General features: G+C 36.0%; 1 protein-coding gene across 1 annotated transcript in view; it reads right to left on the minus strand.

The window, feature by feature from the left end:
- The window catches only part of LOC107043573 (guanine nucleotide-binding protein G(o) subunit alpha), a 35894-nt gene extending 12492 nt beyond the window's left edge, over nucleotides 1-23402 (minus strand). Inside the window, exons 1-5 of the mRNA XM_015265120.1 lie at nucleotides 23339-23402; nucleotides 19575-20071; nucleotides 10324-10366; nucleotides 7439-7580; nucleotides 553-713 (exon numbers count right to left, since the gene is read on the minus strand). Of these exons, the coding sequence (XP_015120606.1) occupies nucleotides 553-713; nucleotides 7439-7580; nucleotides 10324-10366; nucleotides 19575-19692 (464 nt within the window). The 5' untranslated portion in view covers nucleotides 19693-20071; nucleotides 23339-23402. The remainder of the gene's footprint in view (nucleotides 1-552; nucleotides 714-7438; nucleotides 7581-10323; nucleotides 10367-19574; nucleotides 20072-23338) is intronic.
- Nucleotides 23403-23770: the final 368 nt, after the last annotated feature.

Genomic DNA, 23770 nt, shown 5'->3' on the forward strand with positions numbered 1-23770 from the left:
TCTCCATTTTCTTTTAAAGTGCCAAATTATTGAAACATTAATTCAATATTTAACGTGACACGAATCGATTTTGATTGACGTCAAAGTCAAATCTCAAATTTTCGTCAATTATCAATTCACCAACAACAAAAAACCACCAGTATTATTTTTTTTTTCACTCAATACCGACAACTCTAGATATCGTAAATTTAACCAGTTTAAAACAAATTTCATTTTTGTGAAAAAAGTTGTAAAAAAAATCCTACAAACAATTGCACAATCTTCGCAAATAGATCGCATAAATTTCACGGAATGGATGAGTAAATTCCTCAGAAAAGTCGATTAAACTCATCAATGGTTTATCGTCGCTGCTATAACGGTGAAAGGCAACTTTTACTACTGGCCGATCAGGTGTCGATCTATACCTCTTGTTTTACCTCCACTACCTGCCGCCGGCTCGTGCCGGGCTATCGCGTGATACATAGCTCGGGTCATACATCCATCGAGCCAATTTCAAAAGACAAAGAAACTAACAAAGATCGATAGTGGAGTTTAGCTCGTGTAAAGACTTACTATTTCGCTGAGTCGTTGAGCTGATACTCGTTACTTCTGCCAAAACACTGCTGGACACCGTTGTCCGCCCACAACCTCTTCATGGCTGCCAACAGTTCTTCACTGAATGGCTCTGTATCCTCCATTCGTTGGATCACGTCGAATACCATTTTCGCATCCGTCTGAAAAATTGAAATTGAAAAGATAATAAATTTATAATTCACAGTAATTTACGGTGTGTCGTCTGTATTTCTCCGGGGGGCGGGGGGGTGAAGTGGAAGGGGAGTCTCATTGTTCTCGAGTGAAGATTCAATCCCTGACCACCAAAATTTTCAATTTTCAAATGACTATCTCAGTGTGAATTTGAATCGCGTGAATTTTACTGCACTCTTAAAAAATTTCCATACGGATAGAAATGTTCAGTAAACATTACGGAACTCACAGTTTGCCCACCGATTACGGAATCGACTCAGAAAATTTAAGTGACGGTATCGTAATTTTTCACAGGAGATTCAGGTAAAAATTACGGAACGCTCTGGAAAAATTTCGTGATGTAAGGTAAACATTACGTGACAGTTGCGTGAAATTTGCTACAAACACATTTCGCTTCGGAATTACGGAAAAGATGCGTAATTTTTACTGAATATTTCTCTCCGTGCACTGAAATTTCCGGTAAGTCTTGGGAATTTATAACAAGTAACATTTCCACTAAAATTTCAGAGAATTTTGTTTTGAAAATTCGTAATTTTAAGTGGAATTCCCTGGGAACTGTAAATTTTAGTGTAATTATTCCGGAGAAATTGAGGGGAGACTTCTACGAGTTTCAAAAGTCGCGGGCTATTGGAATGAAATGAGTAACTAGTGCAAAAAAATTGATTATTTATTGTTCTCTTGCCCCGCAGACGCTTAAATTTGACAAATAGTCCAGGGCATCCTAGTCTCCCCTTGATGAATAATTAGAAAAATTCAGAGAAATTTCTCCCTGAATTCCAAATTGCCTCTCGCTCTTCAGAGAATTCCTTCAAATGTTCCTGGAGTTCCAAAAATTTCAAATGAATTGCCTGGAAATTCAATGCAGTGATCAATGCTCAATAGTCAATTAGTAGTTCAAGTAGATTTTGACAATTAGTCAGTTTTCAGTGAATATCTTGAAATCTAAGGCGGAAAGAAAAATTTTTGTCATAACCTTTTATGTAGCGAGAATTAAGGGCTACAAAAAAGGTTATTACAAAAATTTCGTTATCTCCCTTAAATTGCGAGATATTCCTCGAAAACTCAGCCAAGGGCTAAGCCGACTTGAACTCAGTAGCGCAGTGGTAAAACGGTACAAGTCAATTTTGACTAATGACCAGTTTTCAATGAATATCTCGGAATCTAAGGGAGATAGCAAAATTTTTGTCATAACCTTTTTTCTAGAGCCTATTGAGTGCTACAACAAATGTCAGTACGAAAATTTCACTATCTCCCTTAGATTCGGAAATATTTCTCAAAAACTCACCTGGGAGATAAGTCGACTTAAACCGATTTACCATTTCGCTACTGAACTGTTTTACCGCTTTGCTACTGATATCTCGTAATGTGCTTCAGTGCACGGAGAGAAATATTCAGTAAAAATTACGGAACTCACAATTCGCTTACCGATTACGGAATCGACTCAGAAAATTTAAGTGACGGTATCGTAATTTTTCACATGAGATTCAGAAAAAAATTACGGAACGCTCTGGAAAAATTCCGTGACAGTTCCGTAAAATTTCCTACAGCCACATTTCGCTTCGGAATTACGGAAAAGATACGTAATTTTTATTGAATATTTCTCTCCGTGTGATGACCTGGTTGAAGGCAGTTGAGGAATGATGGTTCCCAGTGAAGGGCATTTTTCGTGATATCCTTGGCATTGCTTATCACTTATCGCCACATTCAACGGCGAGAGGCATGGGGAAACTCCAGCCCGCATTTTATTGGCGGAGTGTCAAAAATATCCGGAAGGTCATTCACTGGTACGGCAGAAGTTATCCAATCGTGCTCGTCATCATTCCTCACTTTTTCATGTGAAAATGATCAAAAAATTCGAATTTCAAGAATCAAATCCCTTTTTTCAGTCTAAAAAAACTAACTTGAAACTTTACCATTTTTTCTCCCTCGTGTTATCATTCATTAATTACCGTCAATGTTCCAGTTAATGACAGTAGAAGCTTTCTGTGTCTTTAATGAAGGTCAAATAATTACAATTTTTTCCGTAACGGTGGGGGTTGTGCCGGTAAGTGCCGTTTTTTGACAGATTGCGGACACTTTGTTGTTTAATTTTGAATGTTTTTAATTGTGCGCTTACGATCATTTTTTTCTGGCTTGAGGAGTAGACGATTCTTGAATTTTTAATTTGTTTACACTTCCTCAGAAATGATTATTTCGCTCATCACCCTTCCCACCAATAACAGTGCACTATTCCAATTTTATTTTATACACGGAGAGAAAAATTCAATAAAAATTACCAGAAAAAAAACGTACAAATTACGTTTCGAAACGTAATCCCCGAGCGAAGTAAAATTCAATAAAAAGTGTGAGTCGGAACTGAAATTGTACGAATCGTCACATAAATTCTACGATTTGTTCCGTAAAAATTAACGACCCGTCTGATGACTCTCCGCTGTGGGGACAACAAGTCGTTCCGTAATTTTTCCCCAACGATTGAGAAATTTTACGGAACGGAACGTATAAATAACTCGCCAGCTCCATAAAAATTATTGAACATTCAAGAATTTTTTATTTTGGAGGCATAATAAGTCGGGAATTTTCTTAAAGATTTTACTTCTTCGGGAAAAATTACGTAACAATTTTGTGCTTTGTTCGGTGATGAACCTGAAAATTCACTGAATGTTTCAGATTTCTTCTCTTCCATTCCTATAAAAATTTCCGGAAGACGATTCCTCTTTGCGGATTAGGGAAATTGTTCCGTAATTATTACTGAATATTTACTTAAATTCAAATTGATAATCACTTGAATAGGTTGAAGTTTAAGAGTGATGTTACCTAATTAATGGCTTCGAAACTTAATGATACTTATGATTTATGAATATGGCTATGGCACAACCCGAGTTGAAATTCAAATTAGGATAGAATAAGAGACTGACCAGTGAAAACTGATTTTGCTCAATTTTGGATCAGAAATGTAACGTTTGTTTGGGTCCATGCCTGGTCAAAATTCTAGGATTCGATCATCCTGAACAGTACCGGATCCGATACGGATCCAGTCGAGATTTGACTGATCAGAATATGATTACAATTCACTCCGCCACAATGGATACAGATACTCCATTCAGAATCTCATCAGATCCTGATCCGAAAGTCTAATCAATAAATTCTGACCAGTATTGAACCTAAAACTAATGTAGTTCCAAGCTAACTGAGTAAAATTTCCACTCGGGAATTCTATTTATCGAAATAGTGAAGTGGGGAATAATCCGCCGAATTTCTTGTACACAATCGAAAGCGTCAAGTTTCGCAGGGAAAATGCCTCGCGCAAGCTCTCGGGGTATTATAACCGATAATTTTCATCCAACTTGTCTCGACGTGCACTAATCAAAATCGACTTAAACCGGTTGTACCGCTTCGTTGCTGACTTACTCTTCCCTAGAAAATAAAGCTCCGAATAATCATCGCGACAGCCAACAAAATACGACAATGACCTCATTAAAAATCTGCGGCGCGTTAATTAACTCTCAAGAAACATTTCTTTTCATTCTCTCTCATCAGCCTGAAACGATGGATTCTCCGACTGCAGCGAGTAGTCCCCGTCTGCTCCACTGAATGCCTCATTCATAAGATAATCGTTGAAGCGTGTCAAACTGCATCCACATTGGTGCGCAATACCCGCTGATACTCCAGTTGAAGCAAATGAGTAATCATTTGGTTTCGCACGCATAATAATCAATACTAGATTAATAACGTTGTGGCATTAAATAAGGTGGTTGAAATCACGGGCGCGTGGACATTGAATAGCGACAACGGAGCATTCCACTTGGAATTAATGGACAACTTCTGGATCAAGACGCCATCGATTTTCTGTTATCTTCCCTCTTAACACGTTAAAACGGTCGAAGACCTTTACCCGCCCTGGCAACCTCGACCGTGTACTCGCGCAAGGTAATTATTTCCCTCACCTGTTGCAGTTGCGCGCCTCGCCAATGCGATTTTACGATCGCTGATGTCTCGGCTATCGATGATCGTTAGTCATCGAGTGATTGGTTATTATTATTGCTGGGTGACCTTGAAGGTAAGTCTCGCGGAAATACTCATTTCTGCATCGGAATGGAGGCATTGTATTCGTCAGATCCGAAATTCCTAATTTTTTGAGTCAGGATAACGAATTTTGAGATACACGTGCTGGTAGTTTGAAATTTTTATTTGTAGTTGAAAAGTAGTGATGCCGTCGAGACTAGACGAGAATTATTTTGGAAAGATCATCACGGTCTAAAAAAACATCGAAAGTTTAGGAATCGTCGTAATCTCGAAAGACATTGGATCAGTGCATCTCGTCGCGAACTTGGAAGAATCCATCACGTCTCAGTTTCAGTATTTTCTGTTTTTCAAATGTTTGTCTCGATATCTGTCTCGTCTCGCGAACTTAAGGGTGCCAAGTGAATTTGGCGATGACCTTGAGAATTGACATTCACCAACAAAGTTATAATTTTTTTAATTAATAGCATTAGACAGATGGTGAACATCGGTGACAATTTTAAAATTTTAGAACTTATGGATATCGAGAAATTAAATAAACAAAATCAGTCTTATACACGGCCTCTTATGGAGTTTTGATTAAATTGAACGTTTCAACCCCCTAGGAACTCAAGAAAAATTTGAAAAAATTTGAAGATATGGGGAATGATGTGTTCAATGTGATGGCGACAAAAAACAATGGGGTACCGGGGTGAATAAGAGAGATATTTCAGCCCGCCGTATCCATTTGATCCCATGCTTTCTCGATGTTCGTCACGCGAAATAGAGGATTTTCCGCATTTATTTTCTCGATGTCTAGTTCCGGTTGCGGGTTTGAAATTTCGTCGGATGGATGAATACATATTTCTCCAATGATGGAGGGAAAGAAAAAAATATTTTTGAATCTTTTTTCAAATTCACGTGGCACCCGGTTTAAAAAACCGAAACTCGAAATCCAGGCAAGATAAATCCTCTCAGAATTGTGACGAGATGCACCGATCCAATGTCTTTCGAGATTGCGACGATTCCAAAACTTTCGATGTTTTTCCAGACCGTGATGATCTCTTCAAAATAATTCTCGACTAGTCTCGACGGTATCACTACTGAAAAGTAAGGGTCCAATCCATGTTTGGAAGACAATAGGGAACTGGCATGTTTTCTTATTATTTTTTCTTCTCAAATACAGCGTTAAAAAATTACTCCTGAAATTTCAAGTAAAAAATCCCGAAATTTTTAACAATCACTTATTCATACGAAATTTTTATGTATTTTGTTTTTGAAAAATCTGGTGAATTCTGGAGTATTCAATGGAACTGTAATTTTCAGGTCTACATGATAATGAAAATTATTAAATAATTTGAAAATTCGAAATGTCATTGATCCTAAATTGAATTCAAATTCACAACATTGAAAATTGAAGTGCAAGTTCTGCTTGATTTTCAAAAAATTTCTGACAGTGTATATGCCCCCAATAACCCATAGTGGATAAGGAAACGCACGGAAAATAATAATTATTTATTTGCCCACGTTAGTAATAATTTTCATCTTTCCATCGGGGCATCCTAGTGAGAAATGAATGTCTGAAAATTACTTCTTGTAACATTACGCTCAGGAAAGAAACGTGATCGTGTGAACTTTGATCGAGATGTTGCAGGAGTTAGACACTCAAGATATTGAAAAAAAACCACAAGCCATTTACTTTAGACTATGGAGAATCTATAGCCGGCGAGAACAAGTAGGGGACCAGGCCATAGGCATGATACCTTCGATTGACTTTCGAATTCCTCTAAAAAAATTTGACCGCCATTATGAGTCGAGCGACGCGACAACACCGCACAACAGCTGATCGAGGTCGGTAAAGTCAGTGACGATAATTCAGTGCTGGAAGCATATGCACACGTATAACACACACAAACATTCGTCTCACTGTTACAACCCCACTACTAGCCGAAGCGTGCGATGTTGCCCGATCAAAATTCGACTGTTACCACTGCAGTCACAAGTCCTCCATTATCTATGGACATTTTCTTCAATTATTATTTTTGAGACCAGAAAACTACGCCATAACACTTTTAATGTGATGAGAAATATAATTTGTAACATGAATGATTTATTTAGTCAGATTTATTTTTCTTTTCAACTGAGTTCTCCACTTCATAGGTTACATTAAAGACGGGAATTTATATAGCGTTCCACATCTTTGTGGCGTCATAGGAAATGATTAGATGGCATTTTTGGGTGAGGTACACGGAGAGAAATATTCAATAAAAATTACGTATCTTTTCCATAATTCCGGAGCGAAATGTGGTTGTAGGAAATTTTACGGAACTGTCACGGAATTTTTCCGGAGCGTTCCGTAATTTTTACCTGAATCTCGTGTGAAAAATTACGACACCGTCACTTAAATGTTCTCGGTCGATTCCGTAATCGGTGAGTGAAATGAGAGTTCCGTAATTTTTACTGAATATTTCTCTCCGAGTAGGAGGGGAACCGGGATTATACTCAATACGAATAATCAGAAACATTTTTTTAGTGAAAAAATGGATAGTTCAGATCGGGGTTTGAACCCGGGACCTTCCGATTATGCATCGGGTGCTCGCTCAATCCATCCAATTCTCCCAAGCCCCCCCCCCTTCAAGGGGGGTTGAACATCCTTAAAGACGTGTCTACGTAAAAAAATCATGAGTATTCTTACCTCTCTCTCATTCGTCGAAAAGCTAATCCCTAAAATGGGCATTGCTCTAAGAATGGCGACTAGAGATTGTATCGTATTGCTGTAAACCACGGGTCTGTACTGCTTGAAGTCTTCCGGCGTGAACCCACTCTCGTGAATAATCCTGAAAACAAGTAGCAGAGTATTAGAATCCAAGTCTCTGCTCTTCGACAGCACAACGCATCATTTACCCCCATGGAAAAATATATAAAAAATATATAGATATAATATAGGCGAATTTAATATATTCTTTGAATATATATAAGATTTATATAAAATATAAATTTATGTATGGTTCATAAATATGTTATATAATTTTTATATATGAATCAGGCCCATTCCATACATAAAATATATAATTTTCAGAATATGAATTTTTCCGTTTAGGTATATCGGTTTGTTAACTCTTTCTTTGACTCATTTTCTCAATGATTTTCTTCTAAACGTTATGCTTATAGGGCAACATAAAAATAATTCTAATGATTTTTTTTCTTCAATTCCAATAATATAATTAGTTTTTGAAACATTCAATGGGAATAATTCCCCAAAAATCGTTCTCTCGAACTACTCGATCGATCTGCACAGGAATTTTTTTTTTTTTTTCATTTTTAGGAACATGCTCTTGGTTGCCAGGAATATTTCCCTGAAAATTAGGGACGATGTCCCTGAAAGCTGACGATGTGACTAATCTACTCCCTAGTTTCTATATAAATTCCTCATTTACAGAGAATATCGTCATTCTCAAAGAAACAAATCTTGTTTTTGATTGTCAGGGACATGTCAATGAGTTTTAGAAATTTATCAACAATTATTGGTGATACTGGATGCTGACTAGAATAACCCTGATCACTAGTGATTACAAGGGGAGGGTGGGGTAAAATGGACACTTTAGACTTTTTAAAAATTAGTCATAACTCAGAAACAAATTTATCAATTGAGCTCAGTTTAGGCTCGTCACAAAGGGAAAGAGTTGTTCTTTGTATTGAAAAAAAATTGTTAAATTTTATCAACATTTTAACCCCTCATTAACATTTTTAAAAAAATCAAGTGTCCGTTTTACCCCAACCTCTCCTATCACTGAAAATTTAGTGATCGATTCCTAGAAATTAGGGATGGTCCCTGGACCATCCTTAATTTCTGTGAAATGAAAATTCGTGACGATATCACTGAAAATTAGCGATCATTTTCGATTGAAAAAAGCGCTGAATTCCAGACTTTTCTCTTTAAATTTCACAATCGCGAATTCTTAATAATTGGGGATAGACTCTCGAAAATTAGTAACATGTCCCTCACAGCAAAAACGAATGCCTGAATTTCACACACTTTTCGTAGACATTTTTCAGACACTAAAAACGTTTGCATAAAATGAAAATTTGTCTGAATTTCAGGCGAACTGGTGCCTGAACATGTTAAAGTAGTATGGTCACGGATCGATTTCCACGATTAAAATATGAAATAATTTTTTTATGAAAGTTAATATCAATAAAAACCTCCTGGTGCAATTTGTGGTACATTGATCGTTTAGTATGGTTGATAAGAATTAATGAAAAACTAGATTTTAACACAGAGTCTTATGGCCAAATCATATTTGTGGGTGGTTTTTAAGATAAATCCAAGATTAAATTGTAAAAAAAATACCAAAAGATGGGAAAAAAACAAAAATTTACAACCATCGATGGAAATTATTGACCGTTTGGGACTTTAGTTATAAATAATTTCTGCTCCTCGGTGTTCGGAAATTGCGTGTCGAGTAGATGCGGCAACGACGCGTTAGTGGAGTGGGGACAAGCGGGCATTTCAAATCTCGTTTTCCCTACGCTGTTAAGTTACAGCGTTGCCACACAAAAAACGACGCTAGTCAAAGGAGGTACATTATTTGACTAATAAGTGAAAAATAATAAAAATGATCGATTAAGTCTTATATTCATAAATTTTATAATTGACAAAGAGAATTTTCAATTATAAATCAGTTTTTTGATTAATTTTTTTAGATTTTCTTGACGGACACTCAACGATTACTTTGGAAAGTGACCATAATACTTTAAATCATGTTTGAAATTCAGATAAATTTTAATTTTCTTCAGACGTTTTTTAGTGTCTGAAATGTCTATAAAAGGTGTGTGAAATTCAGGCACTCGTTTTTGCTGTCCTAATAATTAAAGATAGATCCCTGGAAACAATGGCTCCTCCCAGAAGATCAAAACTTTTTCCACCGCATGACTCATGCTAACTAATCAGTCCTAAACCACTGATTTATCTCTTTATAATTCACCATTATTTTCTGAACACACATGTATGCGTACCCAAAAAAATTTTCATGATTGAACCGCTTCCACCCGGAAGTTGAAAAAGATACAAGACTAAAATTTCTGAAAACTTCAGCTGATAAAAATCCTGACACAAGACAGCGAAATCTTTGTCGAGGAAATTTCAATGAAAAGGCTCATTCACAACCAAAGTAACTGAAGAAGAGGAAGTCGATCCAAGAGGCACGTACGTTAGCCAACAAGAGGCGAAAAAGAATCAAAAGAAACAAGTTAACTTACAAAAAAAAAGAGGAGAAAAGAGTAGATGTCGCGTGTCTGTGGGGAGCATGCTTCACAGCTGCTCACCTCAAGTGGTTCTCTATCGTAACGTGTAAATATCGATCTTCACTGAGGATAAAAAGGGGGAACGGGGCAGGCAACAGTTTGTTCTGTTAGAACCAGCCCTGGGTGTGCGGGGTCAAAAGCATAGTACAGGGTCGTCAAATGAAGGCCACTGAAAATTTTATCTTCACCATTCCAACCATTTCTTTCATTCGCATTATAAAAAGTTTATGGGGCATTTAATAGACTAGAAGATTTATTGGCAGTATTGATACTCACTTCATCTGTTTCACTATGGTACTTTTTCCAGACTCGCCGGCACCTGAAAAGATAAAGTATTTTATCAAAAATTGACAAAAACTCGTAGGAATATTGGTGCATAATTTTTTTTGCTGCTTTTTTTCCGGGCCTTTTATTATGCCCAGCTTCCTTTCAGATTCGATATTCCTCTTTTCAATTAAGGTATTTATGGCGGGATGGGCATGTACGAGATGAGACGGAGGGGAATCTATTGTTCTCTCGCAGAAAACCAAACGCTGAACAAAAAAAATGATATTTCAATTACAAATTTTCAATCTATCTCGACCATTTTTATCTTCGAAATATTTTTTTAATAACTTTTCTATTTTTTTCTCACATATTTCAAGCCTTCTTTTATTTTTCTAGCTTGGCTTTTGGATAATTGAAAAATAATTAATGTGGATAGAAAAAGTGACAACGGCGTGCCGCTCGAGGTACAAGTTGGCAGCACTGATTCACTCAGCTGTTACGCTCCTTCCCATAGCAAAATGTATCATCACAACTCCATTCGTATTTGCCGCGCTTATCCCTCCACGATTCCTAATCGGGACGTTGTCGCTATTTCAAGTTGCGCACGCAGAATTCCTAATTTTCCTGAGTTTTTTAATTACTCCTTCTAAACAATTCTCCTAGGCCACTTGAATTATTATTTTTATGTTCCTCCATGAAGACTCCACCCAAGTGCAAAATTTCCGGAAAATGACGACTATTTTCTATTTTTAATATTTTTGTTCCCGAGTTCCCATAGAAGCCCGTGTTAAAATGCAGTTTTTGGAAAAATTCCTGTGTTTCACCCATTCTCCTAGGCTATCTGGGATTTTGCATAGGGTTTTTGAAAAAATCGAAGAATGTATGAAAAAAAAATCATCAATTTCTTGACTTTTTTTCGACCCTCCCTGACCTCGCCATAAATACCTTAAGGATATCCAAGGATTTTTATAATTTTTTCTCCAGTGAAATGCTTTTCTATTATTGTAGTCGAACATCAGAGCTTTCATTTAAGCCCCATTTGACCCTAAGTTTCCGGATATTTTACAATAATTTTGTTATTTAAACTTTACAGGTCTAAATTTGAATCTCGATATTGAATCGCTAGAAAACATTTTAAAAATCTGAAAAGAAATTTGAAAGTTTACGGGAGATTGATGAAATAATTTAAAAAATGTAATTCCGTGATTAGAATATTGTTATCTCGTGTTTTCAGTACCAAATTATAGACCAAAACTTAATTTGGAATATTGAGTCGCAACTTCTTCTTGTTCATACGAGAAATTTTGGATTTGGGTAGTAATATATTATTTGTTCAAAGTGAAAAATTAATTAATTTAATTAAAATTAATACAATTAATGCAAATTTTCGCTAATTTAAAAATATGAAATACAGGTGACGTGTAAATAGAATAAAGACAAATGGAAATGATCCTCTCTAGTGAAATCCCCTCCTTTATTTGTAATTTATACAATTTTTTCTCCCGTGAAATGCTATTCTATTTTTGTAGTTGAACATCAGAGCTTTCATTTAAGCCCCATTTGACCTTAAGTTTCCAGACATTTTACAATAATTTCATTATTTAAATTGCAAGTCTAAATTTGAATCTCGATGTTGAATTGTTAGAAAACATTTTGAAAATCTGAAAAAAAATTAAAAGTTTACGGGAGATTGATGAAATAATTAAAAAAATATAAATATAAATGTAAATGTAAAATATAAAATGAAAATATTGTTATCTCGTGTTTTCAGCACCAAATTAAAGATCAAAACTTAATTTGGAATATTGAGTCACAACGTCATCTTATTCATACCAGAAATTTTGTATTTGGATATTATTTGTTCCAAATGGAAAATTGATTAATTTAATTGAAATTGAGGCAATTAATTCAAATTTTCGCTAATTTAAAAATATGAAATACAGGTGACATATAATTATGATAAAAACAAGTGGAAGTAATCCTCTCAAGTGAAATCTCCTCCTTTATTTGCATATAATTGTGGAAAAAAAACTGGTGAAACACAGCTCGGAAATTTTCTCGGTCCGTAATGTTTTATAAGCGGATATGACGTGACGGGAACTTGCTTTCCTGCTTACCGCAAGCCCTCCCCCTCTTTCAAAGCTCTTTGTTAAGTAGCCGCCTATAATGGGAATCTGGACTTTAATGCGTATTAACTTTCAAAACTGCTCCACTTGTCCCCCCGTTTTTATTTTTATGGGGCTGTGTTCACCTTATCAAAAATTACATTTCGGGATCTTTGGGGCGTGAATAAAGTGGGTGGAAACTCGCGTGAGCTCCAAGGAGGTCAGATACGTGTTATTCCACAGAGCATACGTCATTTGATAGATATTAATTGTTACTTTTTGTGATTACTGATGAACAATTTGTTGTTCCCACCCTCTTGTTGATCACAATTTTCATCAGACTTTTTGGTAAACAAAAATTGAATTCTTTTAAAATTAATTCAGATGGGTTTTCTCATCCGCTGTTGCACAGGGAAAGAAATGTTCAGTAAAAATTACGGAACTCCGAATTCACTCAGCGATTACGGAATCAACTCAGAAAATTTAAGTGACAGCGTCGTAATTTTTCATCGGAATTTCGGATAAAAATTACGGAACGCTGTGGAAAAATTCCGTGACAGTTCCGTAAAATTTCCTACAACAACATTTCGCTCCGAAATTACGGAAAAGATACGTAATTTTCATTGAATATTTCTCTCCGTTAAGCTATTTTTTGTTGGATAATATGGAGATATGAGAGTTGCAGGTATTCCACGTCATATTTTTTTTTGTTATTTCGCTTTTTTTTAATAACTCCAGTTCTATTCATCCGATTTTTATTTATGACAAGTCCAAATCAGACATCGGCATAATCGAAATTTTGAATTACAGTTGAATTTTGAATAAATCAATTGGTAATATTACTCACCGATTTTTTCATTAACGCAATAACCGTCCATTTAAATTTTCAAATTCCGAATTATTTTATCAACCAATAATTGAGAAATCAAATTACCAATTATTATATTATTTTTCAAATTTCAGTTATGAGAAATAAATCTTAATTACTGCAAGGCGCAACTTCTCATAATATTACTGAAATAATGATTGATGCCGATCTATGGTCACAGTTTTCGATTCTCTATCATCTATAAGAATATTTTGAGAATTTCTTTTTCAATCCCTAGGTGTTCATAATACCGAATTGTGAAAAAAAGTTGAAATACTTGAATTTTCAAAATTATGTCACGTTTTATTTTTCTCGTCTTTTTTTTAGTAACTAGGCGGGACGCGCGCTTTGCGCCCGCTAGTCAGGTTGCATAAGATCAATATGTGTCGTCATTTTTAACCCTAGTTTGGTCACCATATAAGAACTTGCGACTTGATCACCTCCGCAGGGAATCGCCACCGTGTTATTTAGGCCCGAGCGTTGCCGAATTCACTCTATACTGCCCGGGCGCGTTTAGCGAGACTTCGGCAACGTCGCACAACGGGCAATTGCATTTAACATGGGAAAAAATTGCCCGTCTGTTAGAAATAATTATTTTTCTTCAGGAATTGTGGATATAAATAATTTTTAAAAATATTATAATTTTCTAGGCACTTGAATTGACGCATTCCATTTTTTTAAGGAATTTTCCGCTCAGCCAGTCAATGGTAAGAAAAAAAAATCGACCTTCTGCGGCGTTTCCCTCCTATAGTGACCAACTAGGGTTAAAATTCTAATGTCCTTGATTATCGCGCTTTTACAATAATAAATATCCTTTGAAATGGTATATGAATAGTTCAGTTCACTTGATCAAGAGTTATAGAAAAATCCAAACCAAGCTGAATTTACAATAGACATTATGAATTTCGGGGAAAAATCAAAGAGAACAGTAAATTTCAGTTTCATTTTACCACGAAAATGAATAGAAAACCAGAAAATTCCGGTAAATATATTCTTGAATTTTCAGGACAGTGACACTGAATGCGATTTAGGGGTAAAAAAATTATGGAATTTCAGATTTCACTGAAAATTCAAATAAATTAACGAATTCTTGTCTAAATCGCATTCAGTGTCACTGTTCTGAGAATTAGTAGTCAGCTGTCCATGGAATTTCATTTTTTTTTCGAAGAGTGAAGAATCACGTAGAACAGTACGGAAATTTCCCACCGCCGCCATGCACTCCCAATAGCCTTCAAAATCGGATGAAAATACTCCAATGAAACTCCGTTCCCTGACGTCATGGTAACAACAATAAATTACAATGCACATCGATATGATTTTTCCATTGAAAAAAAGGTGGAAACAAACTATTCGATCGGAACTGCTCCGCATTTTCCCTCTGTGAAGGATAAAAATATTTATCTCAGTTCACTGCGCTCTAAATATAACCGCAATTTCGTTTCAACTTCCCATTCCCGGGGGCCCATAATTGAGAAAACAAACTGATGGTTAAATCATATGGGCATTTGAGAGCCCCAGAAAAACATTTAAATAGTGAGAGATAAATTTCATTCGTTATCTTGAGAAAAAAATGCATGTTTGGGATTGTTGGGTGGTGTGAACAGATTTGTCACAACCGGAAGGACTCGACCCTTGGGTCTCAGCGACATGTGGCAACAATATGTGCACTTTAAAGTTGGGAGATTCGAGACTTTCGAAAATCTCAGAATGTCAATAAATAAGTTGTCATTTTTTTTTTTGAAAAAGTTGTTTCATGAGAAGGATGTTGACATTGAAGAAGACAAAATTGGAGAGGGTTTTCAGTCATTACATTCATCAAGTGAATTGCGTGAGAGAAATCTGCAAGAATTCAGTAGCGAAGTGGTAAAATGGTACAAGTCAATTTTGACTATTGACAGTTTTCAATGAATATCTCGGAATCTAAGGGAGATAACAAAATTTTTGTTATAACCTTCTTTGTAGACTCGATTGAGATCTACAACAAATGTAATAAGAAAATTTCGCTATCTTCCTTAGATTCGGAGATATTCCTTAAAAACTCAACTGGTTTGTGAGTCGACTTAAAAATTACAGAACAATTCACGTAATCCGCAATGGGGAATCGTTTTCCGGCATTTTTTATAGGAATGGAAGAGAAGAGATCTGAAACGTTCAGTGAATTCTCAGGTTCATCACCGAACAAAGTACGAAATTGTCACGTAATTTTTCCCGAAGAAGTCAAATCTTGCAGAAACTTCCCGACTTATTATGCCTCCAAAATCAAAAATTCTTGAACGTTCAACAATTTTTATGAAGCTGGTGAGTTATTTCTACGTTCCGTTCCGTAAAATTTCTCAATCGTTGGGGAAAAATTACGAAACGACTTGTTGTCCCCATAGCGGACAAGAAAAAAAACCCGTCACCCGACGGGTGAATCACCCGTCGAAAAAACCCGTCCTCCGCAAGCCCTCCCCAACAACAATAATAAACAATAATTTTGTGTCGAAATTTGCGAGCTGGGTTTTTCGTCACCCGTCTGGTGAATGATCAGACGGGTGGTTAATTTTTACGGAGCAAATCATAGAATTCACGTGACGATTCGTCCAATTTCATTTCCGACTCATACTTTTTATTAACTTCTCGATCTATAGGGAAGTTATTGTAATGACCCCGAAAATCGAAAGTGGAAATTTCACGATATATCCACGTTTCATAACCCCTAGAATCTTTCTATGACGTTTCCAAAGACATTTCTATGTGTGTGTGTGTGTATGTATATCTGTGAACAAATTTTGTGCTACGATTTCTGTTAAATACACGATGAGAATCCAATTTGCTTTATGACCATCGACGCGCTTCGATGGGACTTAGACCTGATTAAATTATGAACAAAATCGTCTCAGCGGTTCGTTAATTATTTAAATAAAACTTCAAAAAAAACTATCATCGAATTTTTGTGCTACGATTGCACTTGGATAAAAGATGAGAATCAAATTTTCTCTGTGCCCATCGATGCGCCTCAATGAGACTTGGACCTGATTAAATTTTGAGTTGAATCGTTTCGGCGGTTTGTGAATTATACAACTGAAACTAAAAATAAAAATTTGTCGATTTTTTTTGCCAGTCGATTACCGTGCGAATAATGTTTTTTTCGGAATCTGGGTAAATTACCCCATTTAGAGTAAGAAAACAGATGACTGTTTTCCGAATATTTCTGACAATGACTAGTGTTGCGTATAGCCTACGCTACATTCACTGTGGCATGGCCCCAGTGTTTATTAAATCTGCGAAGAAACTTTCCTTCTATAGGTATTTCCCCAGAGAAATGTGAGAAAAAGATTGAATAAATACATAATAAAAAAAAAGTAATGAAAGAAAAAACAAATGGTCGGGAAGTTATTGGTTCGACCCGTAATGGGTCACACCCAATTCCACCATCCCCTACTGGTTATACCCCAAAGATTGATTTTTGAATATTACTTCGCTCGCGGATTACGTTTCGAAACGTTAATTTTTATTGAATTTTTCTCCGTGTGAATAATCAGCATTACGACATTTAAAATGCACATGCTTTTTAATATCTTGAATGAATAAATTCCATTTGTTAATTTCCGATAAAAATATTGCTGAAGTGTATCGCAAAATTTGTTCACCAAAAATTCTTCAAACATTTTCAAATCTATGTTTAGTTAATAATGTAATTGAGAAATTAATTCCTTCTTAATTCGAATAAAGACGTAATTAGTTATGAAGTCCGGAAGTCATGAAGTCATCGGTCAGAGGGAGAGCTGAACGAATTCATTACCGTGCAATAATTATTTGCTTAGAATTATTTAATTAATTATGAAAGCGACAGAATAAAGAGATAAATGATGACAAAGCATCTCTGCAGAGTGAAAAAAGTTTTGATTTCCAGAGAGTGATTGTTGTCACAGATTTTCAGGAATCTATTCCCAATTATTAGGGATTTGCGATTGGGATAATAATTCACACCCAGGAAAATGGTGCATTTGAACAAAATAAATCCCCCATTAGAATCAAATAAATGATTTACTTGATTAAAATAAAATTTATTTAATTCGAATAAACCATTTTTCCGCATGTAGTGATTTTATACTAATTGTTAGTGACTTTATCACTAATTTCCCGCGATATCGTCACTAATTGTCCGGGAGCCGTCTATATTTTTGCTTCAAAAGGTAACAAATGGAAGCTTTGTTGTGGAAGTTTTGTCCAATTTAAGTTTTTAAGCTACCCAGTAGATGGACACTGCCCTGTAGATGGACGAGCTACTTTTGGATAGGAAATTACGCAAAAAATACTGAAATGTGAATTGTTGCTTTGAATTTTCACTAACTGTTGTGATTCTTAACCCCTGAGTGACGATTTTTTTTCGATCAATTTTTTTTTCAATTGCTAAAAAACAAACGTCCATCTACTGGGCGGTTTTCTTAGGCGTCCATCTACTGGGCAGTTTACCCTATATCGAACCATTATGATCCAAAAAGTCAGAAAATGCAATTTTTAGACCTCGTCCGTACATGTGTGTTTTTCTTCAATTGTTCGCTAACGAATGGGTGGAATTGAATCTTTTTTTCAAATGTAGGTATTGTTGAGCTCTGTCAATCGCCATTAATTAAAATTTAATTCATCAATTAGTTTTCTTCATTTTCGATTTTTTCGAAAATCGCGTTGCCCCACGATAAATAAAAAAGAATGTTCTGAATTGATTAAATGATGGCTTAAACAATTTGTTTGGATGTCCGTTTGACCGAGTTCGAAGATGAAGGCGATAGCAATAATCGTTATTTTGATTTATTGGAAAATTTGCAAAAATTTTTTTTTTGAAAATCAGAATTCCGGGGATATCTTTGAATATCATGCTGCAAATAAATTCAATCATGGCTTAAAATGTTTGTTTTAATGCCATTTAGTCGAAGTTAAAAGATCATTACGATAGCTGTATTGGTTGATTTGATTTTTACGCTGTTGAAAATTTTGAATTTTTCACGAATTTCCCTGAAAGTGAGCGTTCTGATGGTTTCTTCAAATGTGATGTTTCAAATTCACTCAGGTAAGTATAAGTAAAATTTGTCCATTAACATTTTATCGAAGGGCCGAGAACTGAAGGGGATAGAACTGTAAAAAAGACAATCGGTTGTACAGAAGAAAGGGATAATAAGAATAATGGTGATGATAACATTCCACTAATTTAAAAATCTGAAAAAAATGGTCAAAAAGAAACCCCATTCAATTTAATAAACTGAAATAAACAATGACATTGCTGACAATCAGAGACATGTCCCTGAGAATCAAAGGCCATCTCTGTATAGATCAACTTTAGTGAAAATAAATACAAAATGATCGACGGCGACGGCCGTGTGGTTAGAGCGCGAGGTTGGCACGCGGACGCTCGAGTTCGATTCCCGGTGGAGGGCCAAAATGATTTTTTAACGCTCTAATTTTCACAGATTCATTGTCCGAGCGGGAGTCTCGCAAGGGACGACTGTACCTGGTCAAGGTTTTTCCCTCAAGGGAGGTTCTTCCTTGCTCGAAGATAACTATTCAATAAAAATTAGGTATCTTTTCCTTAATTCCGGAGCAAAATGTGGTTGTAGGAAATTTTACGGAACTGTCACGGAATTTTTCCGAAGCGTTTCGTAATTTTTATCTGAATCTCCGGTGAAAATTACTTCCGGTAAATTCAAAGATTATTGAAAACTGCAAAAAAATTACAGAAAACTCGATTAGATTCGGAATTCCAATTTTTTTTCTCAATTTAATGATCGTTTTGGTTTTTCAAAGAAGAAATGTTTATAAATCAGGATTTAACCCAATGGCTTATGTGAAAATCAACATTTCCATTGTAATCAAAGATTAAAATCTGATTTTTTTTGACACCTCATAAAAAATAATCCACCATTTTGCAAACAAGTTTTATTATTTATTCATAAGAGGAAATTTTTAGGAAAAATATCAATATTTTGCGAAATTTCATTTAGACAATACTGACTGGGTATGAATTTTTTCAAATTTTTTCCATGCAATTTAGTTGAAAAATTAAAAAACTGAAAATATCCAAAAGTACAGCCTAGCCCGGCCGAAGGGTAGAGCTACTATAAATTTTCTGAGTCGATTCCATAATCGGTGAGTGAATTGTGAGTTCCGTAATTTTTACTGAACATTTCTCTCCGTGTGGCCCCCGGCAAGTATGGTGCAAGGGGTTGGGGGGGTGGGAAGGGAACAAATGGTAAAAAGCCGCGAGGACATACGAAAGAACAAAAAATAAATACAAAATGACATCTTACCAAGCAGCAATAGCTTGATATCCTTGGCAGCCTGTATTCCATCCTCCTTCAAATTCTTCTCGATCTGTTTGCTGCGGGCCAGAGCGGCCCGCTCTTCCGCAGACATGGCACAGCCCATCTTGCTACACGTTGCCTTCACAAACGCCACCACGCGCCTTTTTATCACTCCTTAACTTTTTCTTTCCACCCCCTACAACGGGCAAGGCAAAATACCCCCCGCCACCTCCGCACCACTAACACGTTATTATGCAAAAACACTCTTGGATTCACCCACGTGAAACCACACACGCGCACTCTCACCCACACACTATTTTCCACACTTCTATTCCCGATGTTTCTCCCTCCCCTATTATTTTTCTATTCTTTATCACTAACCCTTCTGTAAAAGGAAGCGCGCGTTATGCACGCACACCACCTGACTACCGCCGCACACAGTGCCCCCTCGAACAATCGCCTGACGCCGCCACCCTTAAAACGATCTCCGAACTACTGTCAATCTGAAACAAATTAATTTTGACTTCATTAAGTTTTTATTTCGACGTTGACATGTGGTATTTGTTGTTTGGTTATCGAAGAGCCGACAGTCTAGGCCAATTATGTCGGCAAATAAAACAAATATACCCTAATTTATATTTATTTAGCAATTCTAGGTAAGCATGTCAAAGGATCTTTTCCAGTTTGGCGCAGACCGCACTATGGATTCAACCATTTTCAATCATCAAATTCGCCAATTAAATTGCGTGAGAAAAATTCGATGAAAATCATTAATATTCAGCGTCATTCAAGTTACATTTTGAAGGAATTACTATTTGTTTAAACATTCGCTGTTTATAAATGAATAATTGAAATTGTTTCGAAAACCCTATTTTTTTAAATATAAAATTGATTTCTGGTAAAATTCTGATTATGCATAAATTTGTTATGATTATGAACAAATGATTTTGATGGTGGAAAATTGATTGCTCATCTATTATTTACAGAAAGTACTCGAAATTTAAATTTTTAAATTGTTTTATCAATCTTCTTCAAAACGTAAACTTTCTAATTTTTTTTCAGACTTTAAAAATGTTTTCTAACGGTTCAATATCGAGCATCAATATTCAACGTCATTCAAGTTACATTTTGCCCAGAATTATAATTTGTTAAAAATTCGCCGTTTATAAATAAATAATTGAAATTGTTTCAACTTTCGAAAACCTAATTTTTTTAGATATGAAATTGATTTCTGGTAAAATTCTGAAAATGAATAAATTTGTTACGATGACGAACAAATGGTGGAAAATTATTAATTTTATGGTGGAAAATTGATTGTTTATATATTATTAATAGAAAGTGCTCGTAATTTTCAAAAATTTAAATTTTATAAATTATTTCATCAATCTTCCTCAAAAAGTAAACTTTCTAATTCGTTTTTTAGATTTTCAAAATGTTTTCTTACAATTCAATATCGAGCATTAATATTCAACGTCATTCAAGTTACATTTTGCCCAGAATTATGATTTGTTTAAAAAATCGCTGTTTATAAATAAATAATTGAAATTGTTTTAACTTTCGAAAACCTAATTTTTTTAGATATGAAATTGATTTCTGGTAAAATTCTGACTACGAAGTCTGATTTCCAAAGTCTGAGCCTCCAAAAATTATTTATTAAAATAAATAAACTATTTCGGTAATTTCCAACAAAAAAATTGTTGATATGAGTAGAGAAAATTAAAATAAAGAGTTTTATTTGGTTCACACGTCATTTCTCCGGGTGCACGTAAAAGTCAAAAATAAAATCAAAATCGTTGATTTCTGGGCGATGCTCATTTTTTCACCCTCATCATAAAACTCAATAAAAAATTCAACGGAAACATAAATTTATTTTGGATGCTGCGAAGAAAGAGAGCGTTTAATTCTTCCAAAAAAACGTCCCTCGAAAATATCTCGGAATCGGTGGGAAATAAAGACATTTTCATTCAAATTTTCATTCGAGTTCGCGTCAACGATTTGCAACAATTCAAAAACGGTTGGGGTACGATGAGCAAACGAATTTATCACATTCTACCTCGTCAATAAGGGGTACGTTCCTTCCGCTATTTTCGTGCGTTTTATAACCCGGAAAGAGGGCGGAAGGGGAAGAGAGTGGGCGGTAGGTATTCTGGAAAGTTTGGAGGGTTATCAGAGAGTTGATAAAGAACAATCGATTGGATAAAACTGAATTCATCAAGAAATGGGGTATGAAAAAATAGAGGAAACGAGAAATAAATATCGATGGAGCAGGTAATTGTTATCAGATGTCGGAGTTCAAGAGGCCTTTGAATAATAAAACCGTTGAATTATTCAGTTTGGTCTTCAAGTCATAAAATGGGAATTCTCAGCTCCTCGACATCTCAAGAATTAACTGGGAAAATTGATTCAATTGATTGATCGATTGAATTGTGGAGAATTCCGAGGATTAAGGATGTTCTACACCCTTTCTGCCAAAATTCACGTTTTTTTAATTTTTCTGGTAAACTTATGATGGAATTGACGTGAAAAAATATAACGTTTTTGCATTTTGTCATTATTTAATGACTGACGAAATTTTAAGGTAGTGCGAACATTTTCCTGCGTTTTCTCTAAACTTTTAAAAAGAATCACAAAACTGTAGAAAAAACGCATGAAAATTATCGCACCACTACGCGACTTCGTGAGCCATTAAAGAATGAGAAACCACAAAATCGTTATATTTTTTCACGTCACTCCCATCGACAATTGACCAGAAAAATGAAAACAACGTCAGTTTTGGTTAAAGGGGTGTCGAAATTTTGATCACTGAATCTCAAAAAAGGATAACATTATTCTTCGAAATTTTTTCTCAACTTTCCACGCTCTACATCAACCAAGCTTTTCCTCTTCATCATTAGCTGTTACAGCCCTCTTTCTCGAAATTCCCTCCCCGATCAATACCACCCCTATGGAACAATATATCAAAAATATACATAATATAGACCAATTCAGTAGCGAAGCGGTAAACCGCTTCAAGTCGACTTAGCTGCTCTTCGCTGAGTTCTCCAGGGATATCTCCGAATCTAAATTCGGAAATATCCCTTTATAATTTGAATCGAAATTTCCCACCTAAAGTCGTCCTCGGGAGTCGAAACTTCTTGATCAATATTATTGAGCCTCAAAAAAGCGTAAAATTTTCCTTCCAAATCTCTCCTCAACCTTCCACCCTCCTCTTCAACCGAGCTTTTCCTCTTCATCATTACCTGTTGCAGCTCTCTTCCTCGAAATTCCCTCCCTACCCTGAGCCCCCGAAAAACCACCTCACCACCGCCAAAATATCCCAATCAATACCGCCCTCCCCTCGCGTCGCCAAACCCCAAAAAAAATCACCCAACTGACTCCAAACCCCCAAAACCCCCGAGATCCACCCCCCGCACATCAACATCTCTCAGACAACTCTTCCCCGTCTAGTTGAAACCCTCCCCGTGACCGCGTCTATCGAGCGTGCACACATTTTCCACGGGATAACGCGAAAGGGCCTTTCATACCCTCCGCCAAGAGGGAAAAAAAAGCCGAGAACTACAGAAAAAAGGTGAGATTCAGTGCGCATGGGAGTGAGGAACAGTGGCGACAGTGGAAACGAGGCGAAGAAAATGAGTGAAAACCGAAGAAATCCAATAAGCCTTTGAATTCATCCCGATTCCCTCAAAAAATACCGCCATAAACCCCCGAGCCCCCGCCCCAGAGCGAAAAAGCTCCGAGAAACTGCAAAAATAATGACAAAAAATACTCACGATAAATGTTCCTTATCACTTTATCGCACCTCTCAGCCACCAAAAGGGGTAATGATTCCCTCTGTACTCTGACATGCACTTGGGCCACCTCAATGACTCCAGACGCTCGAACCACTCCAACAATTGAATCGGAAAAATAATCGAATTCGTAATGCCCCCTTCACCGATTCACATCCCACAACTTCACTCTATCTCGCTATTTGCGCAACTGATTTATCACAAAATGACTGAATGAACCGAACGAAAAAAAAACTAATAATCACTCCGATTTCGTGCAATTTCAATCGTATTATCCCGACTTCTTACCCTGTTTGAATGCTCCGGGTGGGTTTTGGTGTCTATTTGATCGATAATTCGAAGGAACCTCCGGACCGGCACAGCCCCGCTACGTCCCAGTCGGCCAACTATCTATTGAGAAGGGAGCGAATAAGA

Source organism: Diachasma alloeum, unplaced genomic scaffold (assembly GCF_001412515.2).
Source record: "Diachasma alloeum isolate Michigan unplaced genomic scaffold, Dall2.0 Dall_scaffold_00603, whole genome shotgun sequence".
Taxonomy (NCBI): domain Eukaryota; kingdom Metazoa; phylum Arthropoda; class Insecta; order Hymenoptera; family Braconidae; genus Diachasma; species Diachasma alloeum.